At 33.7% G+C, this 14237-nt stretch overlaps 1 protein-coding gene across 1 annotated transcript in view; it reads left to right on the forward strand.

Annotated features, from left to right (window-relative positions):
• The window catches only part of Usp7 (Ubiquitin-specific protease 7), a 32323-nt gene extending 18086 nt beyond the window's left edge, over window positions 1-14237 (forward strand). The window contains exons 17-24 of the mRNA XM_071588685.1: window positions 4764-4931; window positions 5107-5260; window positions 5349-5485; window positions 7202-7294; window positions 7971-8094; window positions 8179-8250; window positions 9798-9897; window positions 12755-14237. Coding sequence (XP_071444786.1) covers window positions 4764-4931; window positions 5107-5260; window positions 5349-5485; window positions 7202-7294; window positions 7971-8094; window positions 8179-8250; window positions 9798-9897; window positions 12755-12861 — 955 coding nt within the window. The 3' untranslated portion in view covers window positions 12862-14237. The remainder of the gene's footprint in view (window positions 1-4763; window positions 4932-5106; window positions 5261-5348; window positions 5486-7201; window positions 7295-7970; window positions 8095-8178; window positions 8251-9797; window positions 9898-12754) is intronic.

A 14237-nucleotide genomic window follows, 5' to 3' on the forward strand; every position in this document is an offset into this window, starting at 1 on the left:
AGCATAAGTATCTGTAGAGGTAACTAGCCGCCTCAATTAATCAGCAAGGGTTGAGTCCACATTATTCTAAGTTTAAAGTTATAACGAACACATAGGGTATGAGGAAGTTCCTTTTGCATCCCCCTGTGTTTTCCATAATGGTAAGTCCAAAAAAATCCTAAGTATGTTGAAGCAGTGGATATCCTTAAAGTTAAAGAGGTACTTAGTTGATCATTTTGCACCAAGTATTATAATTCTAATTGATCAATTTCTCTGAATTCATTGTTTAAGTCCACCTAAATCAATAAAGAGCAGTCATTTTTTCTGTTCCTCTCGCAGAAATGCTGCCCTTCAAATTTTTCTTGCCATTTTTAACATTAATTTTTGGGAAAACTAAGCAAGGCATGGCAATTTTTTAATTAACCTGGGTTTATAGTGCAACAATTTCAGAGTGTAAAAATTATTCGCCTTGACTGGGATGACTGGGCGAATGATTTTTACCCTCTGAAATTGTTGCATTGAAATGCACATTAGCGGATGACTCCGTTAAAAGTTACTGTTGCGGCATCTCCCACAGTTTCTTTGGAATTGGGTTCATAGTGAAAAAGAAATGTGGGAAACCAGGAAATGTATGGGCGTTTAATTTCCTTTAGGAAAAACAAAGTTTATTGGCAAATTTGGGCATTTCAAAAGTATCTTCTTTCCAATGAGGGTTTCGGCATTGATTGTCAATACTTCTGCTTTAATGTGTTGTCATGAGTAAAAATTTGAAATCTGTACACCAGTTTATGGCATCAGAAAATCACAGTTAATGTAGTTACCTATGCTACTTTTGTTTGTGTATTGAACATAATTGTTAGAGAATTTTAGTGGTGTACTCTTACCTGCAGTATCTAGGATTATAAAGTATATCCCAATTTTACTAGTCATCCTTATAATTTATTGAAAAAAATGATTGCAGCCAATGAAGCAGGTGACAAATGTATGTTTATTCATGGACCTCCAAAATAAGAAGGGAACATGCAAATATTTAATCTTTCCAAATATTGATTATGCCATTTTTTGCATTCATGTGGCACCTTTTTCAAGTAATTTTAATCTAATCGTGGAAATATACTGTAACCAAAATTGGTACCTTTCTTGTCCATGTTCCATTAAATATAGTTTTTTATTTTAGGATATATATATGTAATGCAGGGGCATGGAAGTGCAGTGGATAGAGTGCTGGGTATAAGTGTAGCATCCATATAACATAATGCATTGAGCTACTGCCTTTATTAAATTCAGGGAAAATATTAATTTGGTTTTTTAATCATGAATGTCTATTGTTTCCCCGCTGTTTTCGGACTTTATTATTATTTTTGCTTATTAATTGAATGCCCTTTTACTGCTGTGTATTCAAATTACACTAACATTTGATTTGTTATTGTGATCACAGGTCATATTCTTCAATCACTTCAACAAGGATAATGCCTTGTGAATTTTTAAAATTTTGGTACCAAATACTGTTGAGCAATTTTAATCTGAGGGGAATGCCCTAGCTGGCCAAGTTCACACTTCGGTACAAGTCTAGATATGATAAGGATTGCGTTTGAATAGATATGATAAGGGTTACATACAGAAAGAAAGATAGCATTCCAGACCGCAGAGGCATCCTGCATCTGAATGTTGGTGAAAAAAATGAGGCAGCTCACGTCATGTTTTCTATGCCTTGCTAGAGTAGGTTTTTTTTCAACTTCTGTAGCTATAAACAATTACAGGCAGTCAAATTGATAAAATTCGTAGACGTCACCTGATAAATGAAAACAAGGATAATCAAAACATCTTGCTAAGTGGGAATACATTATGTATACGAACAGTTAGCTTAGTCTTATGCACCTAACACATTAACTTTTTCTGTTTAATGAACCGGTTAAGTTTTTCTTCGCCATATTGCAGATTATGATTGAATGTCATTGTGAACATGGGACTAAATCTAATGTAAAGACAAGGAATGAAGTACAATAAGTGTATAGAAATCCATGTAAATGGGGATCAAAGCCAAATAATGATGCCGCCAAAATTTACCAAACCTCTTCGGAAAAAGATAAAACAATACTAGAATCTATGAAAAACACAGTGAAGTTAACAAAATATGCCATAAATTGGGATCAACCTATAAAATGAGGTACTGTCTGTTATGTTGTCACCACACTAAGCAAATGCCTACTATTCATAGAAATAAGCTGCATGAAATCTTGGTACAAATTTCATGAATTTAAATTGGATTTTCTAATTAATTTCATATTTTTGATGGTCAAAAGGGATTATTTATGTAAACAGGGAGAGATATATCAAATTTTCAATTACCTCTAAGCAGCTGTGAACGTTGGCTTTCTCTTGTTATTAATTTGTAAACTGCATTTTTCACTTCAATAAGAAATTTCTTATTTTATCATATATTAATTTCTATCAATCATTTGCGGTGAAAAATATTTTTATCCTCATATCATGGACGATCATAGGTAATTAAGTTATTGCTTAGGTTCTTGCTGTTTCCAATTGTACAGTGTTAATAACAGTGTGTATTTTTTAATTAGTAACATTAGTAATAACTTGCAAAATTTTGCTTAAAAGTGAATATTTCGATTACATTATCAGCATTACTAATATCTTAATTTGAAACTGAAAGTTAAGATCTTAATTAGCCTTTTTTGTATTTTAACTCAAGGTTCTATTGCGAAACAAGATGCTTATGTTAGCAACTATCTAGGTGTTCTCACAATGATGCATGCATTTGAAACATTATTTGTGAACTTAATATGAATTATTAATCTAGCATTTTTTTAAACTATTAGTTATCATGTTAGTATTCTGGAGGAAGGTCAAAAATCAAATTTTTGTACTTTGAAGAAGCAGTCTTGTAGTTAATCAGACTAGCAGTGTCTCACATGGTGAAAAAACTGCCTACCTACCACTGCATTACAACCGAGTAGTAAGTTGCCATTGAGTCAACCTAAAAGTTAGCCAGTAGGTCTGTTGCCACCAGGACCCCTTGTAGAATGATTTTTCCTGTCACAACTTGGAAGTAATATATGTGATTTCACAAATTTTGTTAAAATATCCTAAATTTTTGGAACTTAAGGTGAAGTAGAGAAGGACATTCAGCTCAAATATCCTTCCAAATATAAACTCACATACCCCTTCACACTTTATCTACAAGAAAAAAACCTAATTCAAGTAGTACCATAGAAATTTATTTTTTTAATTTGATGAATATTAATCATTTTACAAAAACTTAATTTAGTATTTGAGGATGAAATATTAATAGTTAATATGTATGAGGAATTATCTTCTTCTGTGGCAGCCTATAACTTATTTTTTCTTTCATATATTTTTGTACAATTATGCATCAACTTAGGAACTGCTCAGCATATAAACTTTTCAAGATTCAATTTTTTTCGTATTACATTTTGATATCTCAAATTATTTGTAGCAAAGAACAAAAGTAAAAATCTTTCAGAAATGTACACCTCCAATGTTGCCATAAAGTGCACCACTCACATGCATTTCCCAGTGCTAAGTGCACAGTGTCACTTTTCAACCCTAGTGCTCAAGGGCATGTGCACATATAATGCTAAACCTTTTACAGTGTAATGATAAATGCTACTTAGCATTTAAATTATGTGTGACATATGCATAGCATAGCTGGAGTTTTGTTTTTTGTTATACTTAATACATAAAAAGAACTCAAGTAATATATAATCAGAAACTGAACAAACAAACCAGTCCTTAGGAAAAATTAATTTAAAAAATCTAATGGCTAATGATTTTTATACCCAGCATGTAAATTGTAATATTGCATTGACAAAAATATGTACTAATTGTGCCCAAATGCATTTTTGTGTTCTAATAAATATTCATCTGAGAACAAATTAATGGATTTTCCTCAAGATTAAATAAAGGATTTGGTTTTGAGATATGAACTTATAGAGCTACAAACTAAATAATAGCTTAATTTTTTGTTCATATTGAACTATTCCATGATACAGAGATGCAATCATTCTTTTATGATAATAGTTTGATGGCAATATTCGACAAATACATTATTGCAGAACTTTCTCCAAGAGCTTTCAGGATGACCAAGATTTTTCAACAGGGTAAAGATATCTACATTCTAGGAGGAGGTTAGGTTACTTTGTGAATTTCTTTCACACTGTTAAGAGGCAAGAATTATTTGCATGGGACCAGCTGGAATATTTTTACCAGTCACTTGTTTCTAAGTAAAACGATCTTGTTCTGACATGAATGGGCAAATCCATTTTTGCGGTTATACAACAATAGCATTATAGACATGATACTTAACTATGTCCTTAGTTTTTTTCCCTCTTTTTTTGAATCGTGGTGTTTTCAGGGAATGTAACCTCCATGGTTGGCCATGGAAACTTGTATTAAGCTAGTTTTGCTTTATTAATCTCATCTTTGGAATAGACCCTTGTTATTATGCCCTTATTACAGTAATTGTTTGCTCGCCATATCAGTTTTTGCCTTGTGGTTGGGCAAGGTTGTTTAGGTAAAAAAAAGTTGGCTACAAAAGAATCAACTGACCAAAGGAACATTTGGCAAGAATTTAACTTCATTTCTTGATTTTTGTAAAGCAAGAGGAAGTGTATATCTCACTAAAATTATATTGGCATAGTATTTATTTTCAATCATATAAGTCTGTATATATGTATACTAGCCTATATATTATGTACCATCTACTTTTGTTCCTTAAATCTCATGATCTCGTATCGATTTTCTAGGGATCTTTATTATAGAGTGGAAGTAACCTTCTGTGATAAGACAATTCCTAATGATCCTGGATTTCCAATGGAGCTCTCCCAGCAAATGACCTATGATCAAATGGCCCGTGCTGTTGGACAACGGATGGGTGTTGATCCATACCTGCTGCAGTTTTTTAAGTGTCAAAAGTAAGTTCAAGTAGTGAACAAGGATTTTAGAGGTATGCATTCTACCGTAAGATGCAGTGAATGCTGAATGTTTATGATTTGAGCTGTTCATATACTGACTGAGACCACGGGAAAATTGTGTTGTCATGATAATTTTCAATATATTTGTTAATCTAATATTATCCATTTTATATAGCTATAAGGATAGTCCAAGCCATCCTTTAAGATGTACATATGAAGGAACAGTCAAAGATTTGTTATCTAATTATAAGCCAAAGCAGCCTAAGAAAGTTTATTACCAACAGCTAAGTATAAGGATAAATGAACTGGAAAACAAGAAGCAATTCAAGGTAATTTTGCTGATAAAAAATGTAGCCTATCAATTTTTAATTCCCTTAGTCAAAACCATTGGTAACAACTGGTTAAATATATTTTTAGTGTGTTTGGGTTGGACCAAAGCTGAAGGAAGAGAAGGACTTGATCCTTTATCCAAATAAAACCGGCACTGTTGCAGATCTCCTTGAAGAAGCCAGGAAGCAAGTAGAACTATCAGAAAATGGTTCTGGAAAACTAAGGTAATTGGTCTAATTAAATGTGCAATTGAAAATCATTTTAAATATCCTGTTATACCTACATTCCCATGAAATGGTAGCTGTTTTTGTTTCCATTTTTGTTCAGTTTTTTATTTGGATAAGGTAAAACTTATTATCTTAAATATTTATAAACCCTATTCATGGGCACAACCATACCACACTCGTATGCTATGGGCTCATAACATCTGCAAATACTTGATACAGTGTTTGGAATCAGAAATGTGCTATGAACCTAAAATCCCAGTAATAGTAACCAGGAAGAGTATTTATACAAGCCAGACATGTCATAAACTGTTTAAAAAAATCCTATAAGTTGACCACATACTTAATATAAAATCATGAATGAGCAAATGTTCTGTCAAGTACAGATATTAGTTCTATCAACCATCATCTTTATACATAGAGGTGTGTGTGACCTACTGAATGCCTGGAAGTAGATCACTAACACTGTAATTACTTGATTGAATTAACCATTCCATTAACACTGCACATTTTCATACATTTGGTTATCATGTAAAATTTTGCTGAGAAACAGTGTAAATAAAAAATGTAGGTACTTCACCATTAAGATATTAGTGTCACAAGGAGCTGTAATAAGCCATTGTACAATTTATTTATGGAAATTAATGACAAAGCAAGGAAAAAAACTTCAAATTAATCCTTTGGATGCTTTGGAAGTGTTTTGATAACATGATTTCATTGCATACTCCTTGTCCATTCTGTACAAACAGGAGACAGCTAATTGCTTTGTAGCTATTTCTGTAATATAACCACACATTTTTAATGAAAATAAATTTTCAGTTATTATGAAAGGTGTGGGGCTGTCCTGAATCCAGCATTGAATGTTACAGCAATTAAAATGGTTCAAATAATTATTTGCGTAACATCAGATGGACTACATGAGATTTTTTTAAATTTAGACTGTTCAAAATGGTGGGAACTGTTTCCACCCTATGAATTTTCTAATCTTTCATAATTCCTGAGCTTCAAGCATTAGTGTACTGTGACTATTGGAATCGATATTCGATTATATTTCGTTAAAACCTCACGAATTTATTATTCAATATTATAAAAGGTAAAATCTTAAAGTTTTCCATTAGTTGGTTTTCCCACAAGCAAAGACCAACCAGTGGATGCTGATAATATAAAATCCACCAGAGATTATTTGAATATCTATACACCTGTCAGTGTTAGGGAAGGAAATTGGTCTGGAATTGCTAACTGGTCCTGAAGGGGTTCATCATATTCATATGCATATTTAGCCCTATCATTTGACAAAGATAATTAGGTAGCTGGTCTTCCAGTAGATTGGCAGTGAGTTTACTGCAAGTGAGCTTCTGTTTGTTCTTCACCAATGAGAATGCAGTATGGTTTAGTACTGTTGTCATATTGGATCTGATGGATATCTGCACACATCATTTGTTAGTAAGGCAAAATAATAGTATGCAACTGATTACCACAATGAAATGCAAACCTAAAATTGAGTATTCAGCTCTCATAAAATTAAAAGTGTCAAGAGATTTCAGCAATCATAATGTGTTTTCTCATTAAAGTAATTAATTTTCATTATCATAAAATAAGATGTGAACTTCACCGAGCGCGTCAAAAATCAAATCCATTTTAAACCTGAGGCTTAGGGCATGTGTGTATTTTTTATGTGTATGCATTGTCATTTATCTCATATCCTTTGCATTTCAGGTTTTTGGAAGTCACCTGCTATAAGATTGCCTATGGGCCTCATGAAGACACATCTTTAGAAAGCCTTAGTTCATCTGCTAATAAAACCTATCGGTAATTATAAACTCTTGTTCTCTGTTGCCATTAAGATTACATTGATTGCCTATTTTCATTTGAAAATGATAAATATTTTTCCATGGGTGTTTGATAGATTAAGTGGTGGGGCATTTTCCTTGGCCATTCAGCAGTCATTTTTAGAATTGGTTCAGTCTACATATGCCATGTTACTACCAGGGTCAACATAAATTGATTACAGTTAATGTGATTTTTAATATATTTAACTCTAAATGTACTATTCTCTCTATTGAACAAATTTTGATATTTCATTCATATGACACTTAATGGAGTGGTACAAATTGCCAATACATTTTATACCAGTATTTAAGGATGTCCTCCGTATTTAAAAATTATTCCAACTTCAGATAGAAAACTATTTCTATTTATCAACTTACTCTTACCTGAAGTTTGTTAAATAGATTACATGATGGGAACAGGTGTCAGAATTTTATTAAAAGTTTTTTGTCTACCTATGACTAAGCCAGTTCACAATTAAAAGCTCAATCCCCTCAAAGCTCTCATCCCCCACGCCGACAACCTCTTAAAATAATGTCCTATAACAATAGATTTTCATAGTTTATAATACTTAAGTAGCTTCCCTAACAGGTCATATAATACTTATCCAATTGGGAATGCTACCTAAATATTTTAACTCCCTGACTTTTATTTACAGGATAGAAGAAGTTCCTCGTGATGAACTGAATCTAGCTGATGATGAAATGCTCATTGCTGTGGGTCATTTTCACAAGGATATCTACAACACTTTTGGAATCCCATTCCTTCTCAAAATTAAGCATGTATGGAATAATTTTTACTTTAATGTGGATGATTCTGCTTTCAATTCATATCTCAGATAATGAGAATTTTTTTTTTTTTTGCAGGGAGAACCCTTCTCCAAAGTAAAGGATAGGATACAGAAGAAATTGGGTGTTCAGGACAAAGAGTTTGAGAAGGTAACTAATCCTAATACTTCACCTGGATTCATTTTCAGGAATTACATTCATGTGGAGTTTTCCACTGTGTCTGACTACCTTTACTGTGTTCTCCTTGTAATTCTAAACCAGAAGCATCTTTTACACATCAATTTTTATCTCAATTAATGCTCATACAAGCATGTGCAATAATGTAATGGAGTCCTAGAACTGAAAATTTTCAGGTACAACTTCTTGCATAAGAATACGAGATTTATTTAAAATATGGATACCATTAGTCACTGGTAATCAATCTTAAACCTCAATAATGCACTTATACATTATTTGATTCCAAACTATTCAAGAGCCTGAGGGAAAGAATACTGATATGTGTTACTTTTTCATTGCCATCTGAATTGTTATGCATTAATGAAGATCTAGGATTTTGCTAATATTTTTAATAACTATTAGTTGTTGAGCCACGAAGAAAATTAATATAATGTGAAAATGTTTTCCAGTTATTGCTTGAAGAATACTCTGTCCATTTTTCTTCGTTCTTAAATGCAAAAATTCAACTTTATAGTCAGCAGTAGTAGTTATTAGGGGATGTGTCCAAAAACCAAGGTCATAAGCACCATTAGGATTTGGTGGGGAAATCGGTAGAGGGTAGCATATTCAGGGATTGGAGGAAGAGTGAAGAGAAATATTATCTCCATCGGTATGAGTCTGCCCTTAGCAAAATGTGTGTAGGGTTCACGTGGTAATCCATCCAATGGGCAGCTTATTCCATTTGTACTTTTTGCATTTAAGTGTTCCAAGATTTGTTGTAGATTATATGCCCCAGTGGATGGAGGGACTGAAATCATCAAGGATAAATTTTTCAATAAATACAGATCTTGAATAATTTCAGTGAAATAATAATTTTCTTAGAAGGCACGAATGATTGGGTTCATGATGGTAAAAAATTATAATTATTCTATTATGTTAATCTGTTTTACTTCTACATGTATAATGAGAATGTCCATAGGACTTCCACAAAATGAGTGGAGAGTATGGCATACACATATGGGCTTGTTTTAGATTAATACTTCAGTCATTACAAGTGTTAATCAAACCATTACATGAATGAGTTAATTATTGTGCATGACTTAATAAAAAATTAAATTATCTGTTGGTGGAGCGTGTTGCAAAAATATTTTGTTATTTACAAAGTATCAGTGATGTAGGTATTGTGGAAGTATTTACACAGAACTCATGTAAATTGTATATGTATGTAATTGGGCTTGACTCACTGGATTATGAATCTCTGTGGTAATGCTACAGATGGCTGTTATGTGGGTGGTCGATGGGCACGCTTAAAATGTCTTATGAATATGATGTTTCTTTTCCTGGAGTTATTTGAGCAATATGCTGTCTTGATAATTTCTTTTAAAGAGTTGTTTGAAATTATGATTGGTAATAAGTTTTTTCAAGAATTATGTGTGTAATTTCTTGTGATGCATCTTGATTCATTAAATCACTAGACTATACATAGCACTATAAATGTGCAGCTTTGGGATCACACTTTTACTATGTTAATTTTATTGCAGTTCAAGTTTGCTATTGTGATCATGGGCCAGCCTCAGTTCATTAAGGATGACTCAGATTATACAATCAATCTTGGTGACCTCAGACCAAGTGTGAATCAAGGTATGTGAAGTTAGCAGTTGATGCTTCAGCTTGTTTTATTGTATATTTTGATATATCACTCTATAAAGGCATAGTTTCATTATAAGAAACCTTTATCCTCTGCTTTGATTTATTATTTTTAATTTCAAAATGCAAATGAATGGGGTTTATAAATGCTTGTGGTGACATATTAGAAAGTGCTTTCATATCATCTAAATTAGGGAAAAAATGTGGCCCACACAGCATGTGAATTTCACATGCCATTAAGGCCAGATTTAGGGTGTAGGACTGAGTGGACTCTACCAAACGGACCTTCGGTTTGATTACTTTGTTAATGTTTTTTGTTATCGAAATGCATGATACATTGCTTCCTTCATGATGAGAGAAAAACAATTTTTAACCAATGAAATAAGAATTATTGCAGAAGCAAGAAACTGGTGCCTTTGCCAGTCTCACCTATATCACCTTAGTCCTATTCTTACCATGTATGGTATAGATACTAATATGGTTATAGGCAGTTGTTTGACAAAATATTTACAGAGTTAAAGGATTTAGAAATAGTACTAGTTGAGTTAAAGATGAAGACTCTCAATTTCTTAAATTGCTCTTTTCAAACGTTTTTCCAGTTCAGTCTATATATTTCTGACTGATATAGACTTCATGTGTACATTTCCAACATGGCTGTAGGAAAAAAATTTTTCATTCATTGAAGTTAAAGTTCCAAGTACTTAATTCCAAAGTCTTCAGAATTAGTGCCCCCAAGCTCTATAGGATTTTACTGAGACTTAGCTTCACATCGAAATATTTGGAATTTACATAATTTTGGATATCTTAAATTATGCAATGATGCAATCAAGCTGTAAAGTGATCAAGTTCTGAGCTATTGTGATGAATAATTGAGGCAACTAAAAATGTACATTAAACACCAGCTAAACCAAAGACACCCTGGTCAGGAGTTCCATGTTGGCCGACATTTCAAAGCTTAACACAAGCATTGTACTCAAGCCAGATGAATGAGTTCTGAGTTATCATGACTTTATCTGCTCTGAGGACGATGTTCAAGTCAAGCTTAGAAGCGTCGGCCAACATGGAACCCCTGACCTGGTGGAAAAACTGAGAAAACCTCGTAAGGCTGATAACAAATGGCTTTACTCATCATGCCATGAACTCAAATTTTTTTGTGGTACATTTTTAAAAAATAGCTGATATTGTGAAAGAATACTTTTTTAAAATTAAAGCATTTTTACTAAGTTCAGCAGAAACCCTCATTTTTCTCATGCAGTGTTTGAGCAAGTCAGGGGTGTGCATAAATCCTTCATTTGGCAAAGAATATTTATTGGAGGAGTATGTCAACAGAAACACTTTTATTTTTCAATCAAACTCCTCTGTACTCCATATTTTTAAGTATAATTCAGATGCCTTTAGTTGCAGGCTAATGCAATATTATTAAATGGCATGTGGAAGACCGAAGTTCGTAAATTACGAGGGTCATCCGGAAAGTAGTACCCGTTCGTGAAATAAAGCCACAAAAGTAAATATTAACAAACATAAAAAATTTTATTTGAAAGAGGATACTTTAAACTACTTCTCAACATAATCTCCAAGCAAATTAAGGCATTTGTCATAACGTGTGACAAGTTTCTGTATTCCTGCTGCATAGTCCTTCGCCGCCAGCTCATTGAGATACGCGAGGGACCCATCTTGCACAAATTTTTGCATAATGCAGATGGTGTTTAACAATTTCATGAACAATTGTTCGAGAAACATTGGGAAAATGCTCACAGATGTCATCAATTGTGACGCGCCGATCGTTCCTCACGAATTCGTCAACTGAGCTCACCAGTTGGTCTGTAATGACAGACGGTCTCCCCGAACGCTCATCGTCGTGTGTGTTCCCCCTCCCCATGTTGAAGTTGCGACACCACCGCCGAACAGACGACTCGTCCATTACATTGTCTCCATACACCTCCTTTAATTGGCGATGAATATCACATGGGCGAACGTTTCTTGCATTGAGGAATTTAATCACTGCCCTCACTTCACAACTGGCGGCGTTCTCAATTTTTTTAAACATTGTAAACAATCACAGAAACAACACAGGCAATGCTAGCGTCACGCAACTTGGCTCAGAGAAGGCAGACAAGCCACTGAAGCTATCTGACCTCGTCCAGCGGCTACTCGCGTCGTCAGCACTTCATGCGGCACGAACAGGTACTACTTTCCGGATGTCCCTCGTAGATCAGCTTAAACTTCTGTTTAATTCTTTTTTATTACTAAATTGGAAGCATTAATATTAATTCTTCCTGATATCAGGAAAAATTAACCAAGAAGTTCTTCAATATGTGGCCCCGTCGCTATGGTATATGGATTTCATTTGGTCATATCCACTGATTCAGTAACAATTTGATCCTCAGTTTAATTCTAGCAGAAAACAATTTAAATAATAATGTAATATTTAAATATATATGAAACTTAGAAGTACTCTGTAAATGTACAATGTAGTGCCCAGTATATTTCATTAGTACTCATTATATTTTGTTTAATTTATTTATTAAACTTAATTTAAGTGTGTTACAGGAACATCTAGTTAATGACAACATTGTATTTTGTTTTCAGTTTCATGTAACCATGTTAGGTTTTGAAATGTAAGCTGCAGATACTGAGGTATTCCTGCAAATGAAAAGTAGGAAGTTTTGTTAAAATTAGTGTTGAAGCTTAACTTTTTTACATGAGCCAATTATGCTAGGAATGGTTAAGCATCTCAAAATTTTTTGGGGTTTCAGATGTACTGTGCTCTACCTTTTATGGTTGACCTTTTTTTTATGTATGAAACTAAATTTTTTTTCCTTAATCTCTTGAAATTCTTCTGTTTCCTTAGTTGGGAGCGCCACCCTGAGGCCATGGTTGGGTCTGGAGCATGTTAACAAGGCACCAAAGAGGTCCCGTTACAATTATCTTGAGAAGGCCATCAAAATCTACAATTGAGAATTAGCATGTGTGAACATTTCAAGCTGTACAGACATGCTTCACGCATCCGCCTAACCTTATTGCAGAGGTAGGCTGTTTGCAGACTGACTAATTCAGTGTGATCAAGTGGCAAGGTAGTGGGAATAACTGGAGACAATAGGATGTCTAATGAGTGATGTGTGTAGTGTCTTTTTCAACGGTTTCAACCAAGAGAAGACGTTTGAAAGGTCAATTCCCCAAGCCTTGTGATTGTTCTAGAACAACCTAGTGTGCCTGTGTGAGTGGATGGTAATATGAGTGTAAAAAATTTTAAATGAAAGTTTTTGCGGGTTGTGCATTTTTGGTCTCCCTTGCCATCATGTATCAGTTATGTGTATAATTCAACTGCCCTGGCATCTAAATATTTCCCCTTAGTCCATCAAAATGCTAGAGGAGAGTGTAGTTGGTGGTGAATGGAAAAAAATGGTGATAAAAATCCAGTGTGATTATTAAACAACCATTTCTTTGAATTGGTTGTGGTTAATTAGCAAGGAAGTCTATTTATGTGAAAATAATAGTTGACTGTACTTACAACACTATACTGGTGAACATGTTGCCTTCCAGTCGTTAAGCACCACACTCTCCCCATAGCCCACCTCAACTGATCTTGTTTTCCTATGTAAATTTTGTGCCCATAATATTTAAATATTTGGTTAGGAGACTGATGTTATTTGGATTGATTTACCAACACTTCTTTTTGGCCTCTTTGTCTCATTTTCCAAAGCTTCGAAGCACTTGTCTGCTATTAATATAATTTGCATTTTTGGCCCATGCATATTCTTCCCCATTTCATCTTGCTCTAAAAAGTGATAGTGATGGTTGATAAATTTTTGCCCTGATGGAAGGAAAATGAGCATGTGCTGGCCAGAAGAAAACTTGTAATTTGGCAGTTAATCTGGGAAGCTAAATGTCATTGATTTGAAATATCAACAAGTTTTGCTTGGAACCTCTATGTAAGATTTCCATTTTACTATGCCTAATGGGATGACTTACATGTATGTAGCCATAAAGATGTTTAAATTGACTGTCAACTTCAATTTTGTATTTTAGAGCCAGTTTTCCAATTGATTTTTCGCCATGCATTTGAGACAAAAATTTCTTATCATTCAAGTAATATGTGACGATTCCCTGAACTAGGAACAATAAAAGGCTATAAGAATCAATTTTTTTAGTTCAAAGGTCATAGTTGGTTGTATCCATCTATCATGGACAAGCTTCTTTTGTGTATAAACAGTGACTGAGCAAGAAGAAATGTATTTGGATTAATTCCCAATGGTGTGGGAATCATTTCTTTGCATAAACTCTAAGTAATAGTTATAGCCTAAAAAACAAAATAAACATCAAATGTATTTATA

Source organism: Hetaerina americana, unplaced genomic scaffold, assembly GCF_022747635.1.
Source record: "Hetaerina americana unplaced genomic scaffold, ioHetAmer1.1.p SCAF_3, whole genome shotgun sequence".
Classification (NCBI taxonomy): Eukaryota; Metazoa; Arthropoda; class Insecta; order Odonata; family Calopterygidae; genus Hetaerina; species Hetaerina americana.